This window comes from Malania oleifera, chromosome 8 (genome assembly GCF_029873635.1).
Source record: "Malania oleifera isolate guangnan ecotype guangnan chromosome 8, ASM2987363v1, whole genome shotgun sequence".
Taxonomy (NCBI): Eukaryota; Viridiplantae; Streptophyta; class Magnoliopsida; order Santalales; family Ximeniaceae; genus Malania; species Malania oleifera.
In genome coordinates this window covers 55,614,393-55,629,568 of record NC_080424.1, presented here as the reverse complement: position 1 = coordinate 55,629,568, position 15,176 = coordinate 55,614,393, and the positions used below count along the sequence as shown (strand labels likewise).

At 33.2% G+C, this 15,176-nt stretch overlaps 1 protein-coding gene across 1 annotated transcript; it reads left to right on the top strand.

The window, feature by feature from the left end:
* The first annotated feature begins 1,654 nt into the window (after positions 1-1,654).
* LOC131162685 (uncharacterized) lies at positions 1,655-13,146 on the top strand. The gene is made up of 4 exons (XM_058119292.1): positions 1,655-1,664; positions 1,821-2,029; positions 8,015-8,199; positions 12,913-13,146. The coding sequence occupies exons 1-4, from the start codon at positions 1,655-1,657 to the stop codon at positions 12,920-12,922; spliced, it is 414 nt and encodes a 137-aa protein (XP_057975275.1). The 3' UTR covers positions 12,923-13,146.
* Positions 13,147-15,176: the final 2,030 nt, after the last annotated feature.

Here is a 15,176-nt window from a genome sequence, read left to right as displayed (position 1 = left end):
ATATCTATATATACCCCTTCATTTGTCTTAATTCAGATGAGATTAGCAAAAACCATTAAGAAAAATTCTCTGAAATTTTTAATACTCATACTCCTCTTATTGCTGAAATTCTTTCAATCTTTTCAAAGCATACTACTCATACTCTCTTACACTCATTTGTTTTAAAATCATTTTGAAGAGAGCATTTGACTAATCTTTGGGCATTTATTTTCTTCATCCAAAGCTTATACTCTCACTTGTTTTTTGTTTGTGAAAATTTATTTTTAAAAGTTAGCTTCTTGGATCTCCCATATATTTTATTGATAAATATTATTGGGAGAAAATTTATATTAGTTATTTTTGAAAGACTTGAGCATATATAATTTGTGTTAGGAAAGTCTTATTGTAATCGTGCTTACACTCACACATACTATTTTTGCAAGTTCATTTGTAAGAAAAAACCTTAGATTCTCCTACACTTTATTTGGGAAAAACATATTTGGAGAAATATTTTGTTAGGGTTTAAATCCTTGAGCATCCATCATATATATTTTTATTTAAGGATTATTTTAGTGAGAAAATCACCATACTCATATTGAGCTTCATTTCATATCATACATGAGTGCATTTGTGCTTTAACTTGTATACATCTGCTTTTGTAGAAGCGTTCTGTTTGTACAAAAAAATTCATATCGATTGTATTCCCGACGGGTGGTCGGAAGAGGGAGACTAGCCCAGTGAATAGTCCTGAATTGCTTTGACTTGGTTACGAGAGCACCGGGTTGGTTCAGACCCGGTTAAGAGAATTAGGTGCACCATCTTAGTAAGGTGTTGTAAAGGTTGGAGTCAGCCCTGTTAATCTGACTTGGGGTATTCCCTGACCTAGTAAGGAGAGAGAGGATGTAAACGATGTCACTCCACTCGCAAGTGAGCAAACTTAGTGGAATACTTTTACTTATGAGTTTGAGACGGGAACGTAGACAGTATTAGTTGAACCCTGATAACGTATCTGGTGCAGCTTTTATTTTTCCGCAATTTATTTTCCACACCAGCATATTATTATTTTTTGCTTTAATCGTTTTACATATATGCATTGAATGATTGATAATACTGATATTGGTTTATTAGGTTAAATATTTGCTTAGTAGTTTATCTGTGTTATTGAGAATGCTTAGATGACCCTATGTTGAGTTATACTGCTGCTGATTAGTTATACCTAGGAAGAAAATTTTAAAATACCCAATTCATCCCCCCTCTTGAGGATACACCATTTGCAACAAACTCAAACTCACATAGACATGTTAAGTAACCTTGATTTGTTATCATCAAAACGAGATTAAATCTTGTTAGGCCAACACTTGCCTTCAAAGGGCAATTGACCATATGAGAATTCTACTTAGATTGGGCAACTGCCCTATGGAGGCCGGTCAACTGCAATTGGTAGCCACTTGAAACAATCTCTTTTTGTTGATTTTTTTTATTATAAATTTTTATGTCCTTTAGTGCCATGACCTAAATATTATAAAAGATAATAGATCATGACATCCATGAATTCACCCATAATGTGTAGTTACAAAACAAGGAGTGGGAAGCCTAGGAAAAAGAAACATAATATTCATTTGACCTCTTTAAACCTACAAAATACTTGAAATCCTTTCGTTGACATCACTATCACATGGCAAAATGTTTGCATTAAATATGAGTGTTTGGAGAATCCTAAGAAATATTACTAATCTATTAAATAATAGATTAAGAGACTTTTAGTGGGTAATCTCTATAGACGTTTCCCAACTTCATGTGGAGGCATATACATTGTTTTAACCAAGCTTTCCTCTTATAAGCGTGGAGAATTTTGGAGAGACCAAAATCTTTATGGCGCAAACCTGCAAGGTTGAAGAGGTCTTCATCTCTTTCCACAGTTCATATTCTGGTTCTCTCTGATTCTGTTCGACTCGTAACCTTCAGTTCGTTCGATTGGTCATTTGTCAATAAAGGAGAAAGCAAGGGGGAGCTTCGCTCGGAGCTCTTGAGCAGATTAAAAAGAAAAAAGGTATCTCCGACTCCTGTATCTCTGTTATAATTTTTTCGATGAACTTATGATAAAAAAAAGATCATGTGACATTTTTGTGTAGTATTTTGTATTGCCCAGTTGAAAATGGACTGGGTTAAATTCCATAAACATGAAAAACGAAGACAGTCACGAGACTCCCTGTTTGGCCCTCTCTCTTATATGATTTCGGTGATGGCCGTGGGCTGTCACGGGAACCCTGTTTGGAAGTGAAATTATAGTCTTGTCAGATTGCTTGATGAGTGGGTTAGGGAATTAAATTGAAATATTTTTTTAAAAATAAAAACTAAAAATCTGCAATGAAAACCAGGCTGCTCCAGTTGCACTACGCAGAAAAATGAGGTTGAATTCCCATTTACTTCTCTGCTGTAATTGTGTTTGTACTTAAAAATAATTTTTGTACATTTGCACTATCTGTGTATGTTGGATGCAGTTTCTGCGATAGTTGTGATTTTTAGGGACGAATAGTCCTTGTGAACACTGCATCAGATCTAGATGTTTGATCTGATGCCTCTGCATATAGACAACGTGTTCCTTGTTCACAATTATGTAATGCATCCTTATTTTTCACAAGCCAGTTAAATAATTGAATTATATCGAAAGCACTGCTTACATTTAAGCCGACAAAAAGGCATTTCTGCTTCCAGATTCTCTATTTTCATCCAATCTATAGTTTTGTGGTTTGCTCATAAACAGAATTACAGAACCCATTGAACCTTTCTTTTCTTTGGTTTTTTTTTTTTTTTTGGGGGGGGGGGAGGGGGGAGGTGTTTGTGATATGTTTTTTTACCCCTTTTAAGTAAATTCATAGTGTATGGTTTCATATTACACCCTGTTTTATAGCAAAAACCCTCAAGAAGATGATTTAGCTAATGAGGAAGCTTAGAGCTGCAAAGAGTCAACCATAACAATAAGTTCTGGCCTGCGCAAGAAGGAAAATGTTAAAAATGCAAAAGCTTAGATAATGTTTAGAAGCAAGAATTACTCAACACAAAAGCTCTATTCTGTAATCTTTCACCAGATACTTGTGGATAACATTATTGCATACAACTTTAGATCACATTCATTACATTATCAATTAAATTCCTTATTAAGTTTCTGTTACCAAGCAAAATTGAACATAAGTACTATTCTTTAAATCATTATATCAAGCACAAAATTATTTATCCAGAAGTTCTGGAAGGTATGTATATTACAGAAAATGCAGATTAAACACATTTGATAAGATCATTCAAAAATTAAAAAATTAATTAATGATAAGAGTTCCCCTGCAAGCTATATATCCTTGTCTCAATATATCCATGATGATAGACAATGTTTTATCATAGGTTTAAAAAAATAAAAAATAAAAAATAAAAAATAAAAAAGAAAAAAGAAAAAATAATCCTAATCCACAAAGGCATATACATCGGGTAGGAGTACTGCCCATTTCACCTGAAAAATATTACAGAAATTAAAATTTTCATCAAAGCGCCTGAACAATAAATCATCTACAATCTTCCAAGGGGAATTGATACCTGTCCTCAATTTTTTTTTTTTTAACCGTATGAAATGTCCAATACTGATATATGCAACAATCAGCATTTAAATACCATAAACCAGTAACAGGAATTTCCTTAACTGTGTGTGGTATTAAATAAGAAATTATTGGATAAAATATGGAGATCGTTCGTATTCAGATGTGTACAAAATGGCATAGCCATAGCATTCAAAAAGTGTTTTGATACAACAGAAAACGCAAGTGATCAATAGGCTCTCTCCTTAATTGCTAGTCTAGGACTTGAGCTTTGACATTTTTTGTGAGCATAGGCATGTTTAATACTGGAGATTGACCTATTGAACTGATCGAGGAAAAGGATGCTAAGTCACTATACAGTAAAAACACATCAGATAATCAAATCTATTTAGGAATTTATCATGTGATACAGATTTATGAACACAACTTGAACACACAGTACAATTAACTTCAAGAACAATTTATTAAATTTCAAGGTACCTCATGAGGGTAGTTGGGAGCTGTTACATGAATACAATCATTTGTAGCTTACACACTTTCTAAGAGAATTTTTTCCGTTGAAAACACATTCAGAGTAATCTACAACAAATGTACATGTTTCTGCCTTCTTCATAAAACAATGCATTGGTTGAATCTTCATTGCTAGATAACTTGAAATTCATAGATCAATCCTGATTCATCAGTTTAGGTCAAGCTAAGCAGCATAACTCATAGTAGCTTGCTCCTCAAAATAAAACCATTTTCATAGGATTATTATCTCTTAAAGGCCCATGTCTATAGTACATAGATGATTGAATTCAGCCATCTTGATCCTGTATGTTGCATCATGGTTTTAAATTGCGGTAGCGGGTAGCGTAACGTAACGGTAACAAGTGTAACGGGAAGCAGGAGTAGCGGATGTTACATAACGGGAAGCGGGTGTAACGGCCGTGAATTTTTTTGAAGCACGCACAACCTTGTGCATATTAGCGTACTTGCATGTTTTAAGCTTTTGGTCATTCTTAGAAAGGGTTTTAGTGTATTTTGGACCTTTTAGTTCGAGTAACTAGGTTATTTGGTAAGGGCAACAAGTTTACATTTGTTTTAAACCATCATTGATAGAAAATTACGTGTGTGCACGTATTTATACTTCTCGTTGTTCTTATCTGTGATAAATTCTTATGTGTGCTAAATGAATTAATAAAATAAAATACATTATACATTCCATTAATCTATTAGACACATAAGACATACGAATAATATAAATATAAAATAGCTAGAAAAGAAAGAAGGTTGAAGTTGAAAAATAAAGAACATAAATATCACATTACTAATATTATTAAAAAAAAAAAAATTCCTAACAAGTTAGTATTTTGAAATTGTTAATTAATGCATCTATTGTGAGTATTTAAAGAAAAAGTAAATTTTGTATCATTGTCAGCCTCATTATAATCTTTTCCCCCTCTTGCCACTTGGTATATTGAGAATGATATATGAAAGAGGGAGAAAAAGTGAGAAGAAAAAGTAAAAAATAAAATATTTTTTTGGTGTAACAGTCCTGTAGTGGTTACGTAACGGCCGTAGCGGCCTTTACGTAACGGTCGCGGTCCGTAACGGCCGCTACGGCCGTGATTTTTCTTCCTACCGATTTTGCGATGTGTAACAGTATCGGTAACCCAAAAAACCTTTACGTAACGGCGTTACGTAACGGTCGCGGCCTTTATTTAAAACCATGTGTTGCATACATAATGTTGTGGATGTACAACAACATTTTTCAACCAACCAACTGATATATTAAATGAATAAAAATAGCATGCTTTTGGATGTTTTTGGAGTAGCAATTTTTGAGATAAACATGATCCAACTGATCTCATCTCTCACAAAGGGCGGGTTCAATTTGATCATTTATCATTGAAGCAACATACATAGATCATTTTTATGTATGCAAACTATCTAAGCTAGTTCTTATTTTGTATCATTCCTAAAAACCAAAAAGCAACACTTATTCCTTCACAACCACAAAATAGCTACTCCAACTAATAGCCGCTATTCAAAAGCATAGTACACACTTCAAAATGAACCATCGTTATCCAAACTAGTCTCAATTTAGGATAACTAGTCTCCAATGCCCAGTGATAAATGAGATGGCTAAATGAACCTTCAATGAACTCAATTATTCATTATCTTTGCCATGCAATCCTACTTTATACAATTTTTAACTCCAAATTTTTATGCCATTCCTTTAAATATTCAATATTTTCGTCAAAAATTGCTGTGCCCCTATTAAAGATGATCACAAACCATGAAATAAAGGAGCATGGACCTACTAACAAATTTTTTTTTAAAAAAATTATTCAATAGTAAACAATATTATCATTGTGAAAAATTATAATTCCATGTCTCCTTATGTGATATAGATTGCTTTTGTTGATCCATTGCTGCAAATCCACAATAGAAGTCTTTAAAGAGTGTCAAAGGGGGGGTGGAAATATTATAGGAGATTGATTCGGTTTCTCCCCATACTAACACGCAGCCAGATCTACCCTTCAGGTGAATCCCCTGCCCTCTTCTTCTTCCCTTTTTATTTTTGCTCAGATTCATGGATATTAATCCCATGCCCTCACCTTTATTTGTTTTAATTCATAAATAGAATTATTGGATGGGACTGGTGTGCATGAATCTATAGAAATTTATATGCTTTCTAGAAATAACTGGCTATTGGGAATAGACAATTGAGAAACATATGATTAATTTATGCTAGTGTTATTGAAGTAAAATTTTTTAAACTATTTTTATATATGATTACACCTTACTTTTTTAAAATTTAAGGCGATATACCTTGCATTGCTATGGTACTTGCTTTTATATTTATCCCCTCACATAGTTTCTTCTAGTTAATAATTAGCTTAAGTGACAACAACATGCAAAAGGCGTTCTCACATGAGAGTATGAGACCCACATGCCTAGCGTCACAGGGGCAAGTCACGTCCTCTCGGGTTTGGTGCTACCTAGGAGGATCCGAAGGGTCACGTCTAATGAGGCAATCTCTTGTGAGGCACACATTAATTATTCTTGGTAAGACCACATGTAAAGGCCTAGATAAAGCTCAAGTATGCACTAAATATGGAAGTTCAAAATGGAAATTTGATCAGAGTGGGTTTGATTTTGACATAGAAATTCACCCCATTAAAAAAAAAAAAGGTTACAAAGGTTCTACGATAGTTTCTCCTAAAACCAAGATTGCAAAGGTTATTTATGTCATCAAAAAGTGCAACTTTGATGCGATGACATGTTGAAGGTCAAACAAATGATGGTATATGAGACATCCAACTAATTCTTTAGCATGGAAGGCTTTTGATGAGAGATATTTAGAATTTTCTCCAGATTCTCACAATATTAGATTTGGTTTAACAGCTGATGGATTTAATCCTTTCCAAACTACAAATAGTTCTCATAGTTTATAGCCTATTATCTTGGTTCCATACAATATGTCACCATGGGTATGCATGAAACGGTAATCTTTCTTCTTATCATTGCTTATTCCCAATCCCAACTCACCGTCTTTCATGATAGATGTGTATTTAGAACCTTTGATTGAAGAATTGAAGGACATATGGGAGCTTGGTATTGAAACACATGATGTCTCTACTGGAGAAAACTTTCAAATGCATGTAGCTTTGTTATGGACAATCAATGATTTCCCTACATATTTGTCAAGGTGGAAAACTAAAGGTGCTTTTGTTTGTCCTTGCAACTATAACACACACTCTCGATGGTTAAAACATGGTGGGAAATATTGTTTCATGTGTCATAGGAGAATCTTGCATATCAATCATAGATTTCATAAAGGTAAAGAATCTTTTGATGGTAGACGAGAAATGGATCTAGCACTTAAATTGCTTAATGGTGATGAGGTTTTAAGACACACTGAAGGTCTTGTTTGTAACTATGGTGTGCCCATTAATACACAAATACAAAAATGAAAGTGGGAAGAGCTATAAGTGCTCCAACTGCAGATTAAAAGGAGCATTTTGTTCACATTACCTTATTAGGAACATCATTTATTGCGTCACAATCTTGATGGCATGTACATAGAAAAGAACGTGTGATAATGTCCTAGGGACAATATTGAATTTGAATGGTAAGAAAAAAGACAACTTAAAAGTACGTCTTCATCTTCAAAATATGGGTATTAGAAGTGAGTTACACCCTCAACATCATGACTCAAATAAGGAGTATAAACCTTTGACTTGCTTCTCAATGTCTTCAACGAAGAAGGATGTTGTATGTGAATGTTCTAGATGGCTATTCGCCAAACTTGTCACGTTGCGTTGAGCTTAAAAAGTAAAAAATTATTAGTCTAAATAGCCATGATTGTCACATTTTGATGCAACAATTGTTCGCAATAGCCACGGGATTCTTTACCAAAGAAAGTCACTACTTCTTTTAATTGATTTATGTTGCATATTTAGGGGGCTATGTTTGAAGTTGTCCAAGATCTTGAGCATCTTGAGTCTCGAAGTGTAGAGATGTTATGTCACTTGGAAAAGGTTTTTCCTCCATTTTTTACAATTATGGTACATACGGCGACTCATTTGATTTCTGAAGCCAAGGTTGGAGGACCTGTTCTTTATCGAAGGATGCATCCTATTGAGAGGTCAGTACTAACTATTCAAAATCATTTGTCTTGCCTAATTAGTTCAAATTTGTTATTGAATGATTTGTTTTATTAGAAAAAAAAAATTCTTTTTCCATAGATTCCTTCAATGACTTAAATTTCATGTGCACAATAGAACCTATCTTGAGGGTTCGATTGCATAAGGGTTCTTAGCAAAGGAATGCTTGAATTTTTGTTCAAAATACTTGGAATCTGTTGAAACAATATTCAACTAACCAATGAGGAACATTGATGATGCCATGGGATCAATTTCTAACATTATACTTAAACAAATCCCCTTGATGCAAGCACATCACTATGTGTTATTTAATAGTGATGCGATAATTCCATTTCATGCGTAAGTATTGAAATTTATATAGATTTGATATACCATCTTGTTAGTTATTTATTTATTTATTATCATAATAGCTCTTTTAATTACTTCGTTTTTTCTTATAGTATTCATAGAGGTAATAAAGAGGCAAATGCATGGAACTTGTACCAGTGATGCACTTATAGAAAAAATTCACATGGAGAATTTTGTTGATTGGTTCCAAGCATATGTAAGTATTATTTATTAATTTATAAAGTTAAAGAAAAATATTAATTTATAAATGATAATTTCATAATATTAATACACTTCATAAGATTATAGGTTAATATGAATGATGATGGACATGATGATCGTTTTAATGATAAAGTTAGATGGCTAGCTCTGGGTGCAAACAATTCTTGTTGAAGCTTTTGAGGATATGTTATCAATGATGCCATGTTTCGCACCCAAAATTATAAGAGGAATAAGTCATTGGATTTGGCAGTTCTCCATTGACTTCTCTCTTTACTCCTTTGCATATGTACAAGGGTTAAAAAAAATAAACGAGTTTGAGTTTGACCTTGTCAATTTCTCACACTTAATCCATACTGGCCAACAATTGGTTGAAGAATCCTTTATTTTATCTTCTCAAGCTAGACCTGTGTTTTATGTTGAAGATGAAAGACATAAAGATTGGCTAGTTGTTCTTAAATCAAAACTTAGAGACATATTTGATGTTGGGGGCAGTAGTATATGTGAGGATGATGAAGATACGCATTGTGATAATAAACCGTTTAATTTGGAAGACGAAAATATAATGGAGGAGATGAATGAAAACATTAATTGGACTAGGAATGATGTGGATGGGACCACCGTCACCAAAAAGATTTCAACTAGAAACCTTCAAGAGGAATATACAGATGATTTTGAGTTTGAAGATGATATGTAGGTTAACCATGATTATGAGTTTGGTATGTGTTTTTTTTGCATAATTTATATAGTGGTGTTTGTTGTTGTCTTCAAACTTGTATTCGATTTGCAATTGATATTGTTCAGTTTTTTTTTTTATATGACAAAGAAAATGCTTAGATCATGTGTCATTGAAAGAATCTCCCTATAGCCTACCGCACATCATGGTAGCTCCACAGAGCTATCAAGCTCTTTACAGTCTCCTATATAGCCCAGTTCACATCTCCATAGCCCCACACAGCACCCTAATTATTGTCAGCCTCCTATACAACCCACCTCACATATCCATGGCCCCACACAATCCCCTAGTTCTTCACAACCTCCTACATATCCCCCTCGCATCTCAATGGCACACGACTACCTAGTTCATCACAACCTCTTAGACAACCTGCTAGATGGTCTCCTCAACATGATGATGATGATGATCAATTGGAGTCTGAAGTTCATGCCAAAGTAGTAGGTGTGATATGTTTATTTTTTAGAGATGCAAACACAAACATGTATAGATTTATGTTTTTTTTTTTTTTAAAGATAAATCAAATGTAAAGAGGCGACAAGGGTTTACTTGTATGTTTGAGATTTGGAATTTGCCTTTAGGACAACGGATTGTTGTGCATTTCAATAATTTTTTTCCAAGCTTTTGGTAGAGAGTGTAGTCTACTTCATCGATTCATGAGAACTATAGTCAGGAAGCCAAATTTGGCACCTATTAATTTCTTTGATTGGCGCAAAATAGATATTATTTACAAAGCATCTTGTTGGAACATTCTTGAGGTATTCAATTTGTTTTCAATGTTAATTTAATTTACATAACATTATGTTTGATTAATTCCCTTACATATATTACATAAATGTTTTTGTCATCGTCCAAATTCTCCTTCCCTAACGATTATGGAGAAAAGAAAAATATTCAACATATGTTAATGAAGAAGTTTAGGGATTTGTAGAGAAATTACAAATGTCATTTGAAGTCAAAGTATTTCGACCCTGCACTATCAAGGAATGAGAATGTGGCTAGGGGACCTTCTCACATTAATCATAGCCAGTATGCCAATTTTATTGATTTTATACTTTCTAATGAGAGCAAGGTATGCGTCTGGGCAAGTTTTTTTTTTTTTTTTTTCTTCTTTTCTTTTGTACATTTTTCTTTCATATCTTTTTGTTATGTGTTAATGTACATAAGTACTTATTATCATATCTCTTTGTATCATAGAAACGGAGTGCAATAAATAAGGGCAATAGGGAGAAACAAGATGATTTTTATGGTGCTGGCCTAAAAACTATAGCCCAACATGCTTTAGAAATGGTATTTGTTTGGCTATGCTAGAGGAATGTTTTATTATTATTATTATGAAAATTGTGCATTTCATAATTTTATTATAAATGGAGAGTAGCTCCTACGAGAGCAAAGCGTTACGTGTTGCTTTATAAGAAAAAGAATGGCAAACCTATCACCACAAAAGTTGCACAAAATACTGTACAAATTTTTTCCTCATTTTTACACTAAATTTCTAAATTTAGCACTCTATTTCATTTATGTTCATATGTTTTTTTTTCTTATTATAATATGATATAAAGCAAAATATAGAGGCACTTAAGCAAGAAGAAGATGAGCAAGAAGGATCCTCATATGAAAATTCAAAGTTTTCACTTAATGACATTTATGCTAAGGTGATGGGAAAAGAGTGACATGGTCGTGTCTTCGTGTAGGGTCAGGGTTAACTCCTTCTATGCTTAGTGGTTTAACCTTGGGAATTGATGATCAGTTAGAGGAGATTTATGGACTGGAAAGTCTTTAAGGATAAAAAATTAAATCTTCTTGAAAAGAAGATAGTTTATATGGAATCAAAGGATGAACAAATCCAACAAACTCTAGCATAGGCCCAGAAAACTTTAGCCATGCTAATGGAGATGGTGTTCTCCAATCAAAAACAATTGTTGAGCTACACAGGTTCAGTGTAACTTTATTCTTTTTGATGGATTCTTCTTAATACTTTCAGTTCTTTATTGTTGTATGTATATTGGTTTATAAGAATACTCTTATTTGTTATTAATATAGGTTGAAGACATAGGTAGCAATGGTAATTTAGAATCTCCTGGTGCATGTGGATCTTCTTTTGTAAGTAACGAGCGTTGTGGTAATATTTTGTAGAATTTATATTGGTCAATGATTTCTATTTTCTTTTTCATAAAAAAGAATGGATAATTATCCTAATTACTGCGTAATTAGTTCTGCTAAAAAATTCTTCTACTTTTTAAACATTGAATACATGACTCAATCATAATGAACCTTAGGAGGCAAATTAGCTCACATCATTGCGGCAAGTTGTTAACACTCTTTATTTCATGGAAAAATTATAATAAAATGCTTGTTGGACATGAATTCGGAAAAATTATAATAATGCTTGTTGGACATGAATTCAACTTTTTGAATTGATGGTTGGGTCTTGGTAAATTTGTTGTGTAAAAACATTTCCCTCTTGGCTAAATGGTTGTGGAGGTTTCTCTAGCTTGGAGGTAAATTATTTTTCACACTTGGGAATGTAAACTTTGCTTGCAAAATAACGGGCGAGTTGCTAATTGGGGGCATTGGAAGCTCTTTTGAAAGTTGTTGTAGGTGTATTTCTTTGGTTTATCCTCTTTTTCTTTTGAAAAAAATTCTGTTCGGGGAGATGTAATTGTACTTGGTTTTGGGATTTTCATTTTAGAAGGGATTGAATAGTAGAGAGGTGGAGGAATTGTCTTCTTTGTTCATTTTATTGATGGTTTTGACTTGTGACTTGTAAGTTCTCCAAGAGTGATGGAAGTGTTTCGCCTTTGGACTCTTCTAGAAAATATTCTTGTAAATCTTTATTTTTCTCATCTTAATAAGATTGATGTGAATTTCCTCTCTATCAATGTGTTTGGGAGGCCAAAGTTTGCTCTAAGATAAAGGCTTTTGTTTGGTTGGTGGCCCTTAATATGGTTAACACCAACAATCTTTGAGCTGTGTTGTGGGGAATTTTTTTATAAAGAAATGCTATAAATTTTTTCACTAGACCTCTTTCTAAAAGGAACCAACTTGACCATGATAGTCTAGAGCTCACTCTTTCATAGATATTCTACTTTGTTATTCTAGCTAATTTTCCTTTCCTGCACTTAATCGGGTTTTTGATAGCAAGTTAAGCTTGTGAAATGTCTTGTACACAATGTCATAGTTGATATTTCCTTCAAGTAGCTAGGGAAAATTTGTGCACTATGTTTCCTTCAACAAGAACCATGGTTTCTTTTGTTTTGTTAGTATACATAAATGTTGTAATTGTTTGTTTGTATGTCATTTGAAGGGACATATGAAGTTGCATTTTGAGTAATATTATTCTTTTGATGTTGATTAAGTTACATGATAAAGAAACATAGTGATGTGTTGAATTCTTATTTCTTGTGCATTTCAGTTGCAATTGATTGGATTGCGCAAATGACTTTTATGTGTTTGCCTAAGGCACTTGGTCGAGGAAGGCTAGAATACTTGTGCTGTGAAGTCTCGGATTGCAAGTTGCTGCTGATTTACATTTTTTTTTTCTATTATTATTTTTTTGTTATCCATTGTATTTGTTAAGTTTTTTTTTTTTTTTATAGCATAATTAATACAGATGACCTCATTTATTAATATAATTTCATGTTTTCTACATGTGTATACATATATATATATATATATATATATATATTGTGTTGTATACTTCAATTTAGATATTTGATGCGCAAATATAATTTAATAGGTTTACAATGATAGTTAATGTCTAATTAATAGTTACAGGTTTACTAATATTTTTATTAGGGCTTGTGTAAACCTTTAGCAGTGGTCGCAATGCGTAACTAATAGTAAACCTTTACATCGATCACAATGTGCAACTAAAAGTAAACCTTTATCTACAATTATCAATTTGTAGCTAAAAATTGGTCTATAACAGTGGTTTCGAAATTGCTGCTAAAGAGTACTTACTACAACGGTTTAGACAACGATTGGAATAAGTAATTGACTAAGGGGGCTTATAGTAGTGGCCATTAGGGTTTTACCAATGGGTTTAATAATCACTACTATAGTTTTAAACATCGGTTTTACTAGCCTTTAGCAGCAGTTGCGACCATTGGTAAAAGAAAAAAAAAAGATTTTTCGTAGTTATTCCATTTGCACTTGAGCAAGGGAGATGGATTTCATCACCTTGTAAAAATGAGTTGTTTTTAGTTTGTTTTGTTTGATCATCTCGGTCAAAACTACTATCAAAAATACTTTCCATTAGAGTGATAGAAGATATAACTTTAAGTGACTCTGATTGGCCAGGGTTTTATTTATTAGAATTTGTGATATCCCAAAGGAGGGGGGGTTGATGAATTGGATATTTGAAAAAATAGGTCAAATATTTAATCAATAAATCAACCTAGATCAAACTTGAGTTTAGAAAATATAGAACAATCACAAACACTACAATTATATAAACATACAAGTGCGGAAATTAAAGGAGTGTAGGGATAGATAAAATGACATCGTGATTTTACAAGGTTTGACTATACTTGCCTACGTCCTTGCCTAAAGACAACAACTTGAGGATTTTCACTATCTGCTCCTTCAACAAGGCGGAGCTACCTCAACAACCCTCCTTCACACGGGCGGAGAAGCCCTTACGATCCCTCCTTGTAGGTGGAGATATCTTTCCAAGAAATATCCCCTTGCTTGGCACGATTGATAGTCGAACCGTGAAAGTAAATAAAGATTAAAAAAAAAAAAAAGTTGTGTACAATGAATGCTCCTTCAAGAGCTAATGAGTTCAATGAAAGATTAAATCTAATAACCTCACAATGAATAAGAATGAAGCTCTGTAGAGAAGAATGAAGTTCTCTAAGATATTTAAGAAAATATGAATGGGAGAACTTGTAAATGATGTGAATGATATTTCTTAAGGTAAAACAATTTGCTTAAGAGTTCAAAGATTGTTCAAAAGTTGTTCTCTAACTCTCCAAGTCTTGTATTTATAGGCTAACATGAAATATGGCTTTTTTAATGATCGTTAGGGGTTTTAATATATATTATATTAAAAAAGTATGACTGTTTAAAAGCTAATCTTGGCTTTTTCCAAGAGTTCCAATTGACTGGACTGAGATTCGGTCGTCTGTATTGTAGGCGATTTCCATTTTAGCAATTTTTGGTCACCTGGATCATACTTCCTAAGGTCTGGTCGCCTGGATAGAACATCCAGTCGCTCGATTGCCTTGCAATCTTGAGATTTTTGGGTTTTTTCATGTTCAAACTCATTTTAGGTCTTTTGAAATAGTTTAGCAATTTAATAAAATGATTTTCCATGAAAAGTTTGAGTCCCTATGGTCCATCTAAGGTCAACTATGAGCTTCTTATCCAATTCATTCAGATAGTACATACAACAATCCTAAATGCAATACAAATGAAAAAAATCTTTAAGTCTTCTTTCTTGCTGTTCAAATACTTCCATGGGATTTGCTAAGTTAAACGTTATTTGAATGCTTCATTGCTTCCATTTGACATTGGTCATTGTGCTTTCATTCCTATGAACATACTTAAAGCACATATGATATGCTTTAGGTTTGTCATTATCAAAACGAGATCAGACTATAAAACTAACAATCTCCTCCTTTTTGATGATGACAAATACAATACCAAAATGAGCTAGCCTGAAAAGGCTCCCCC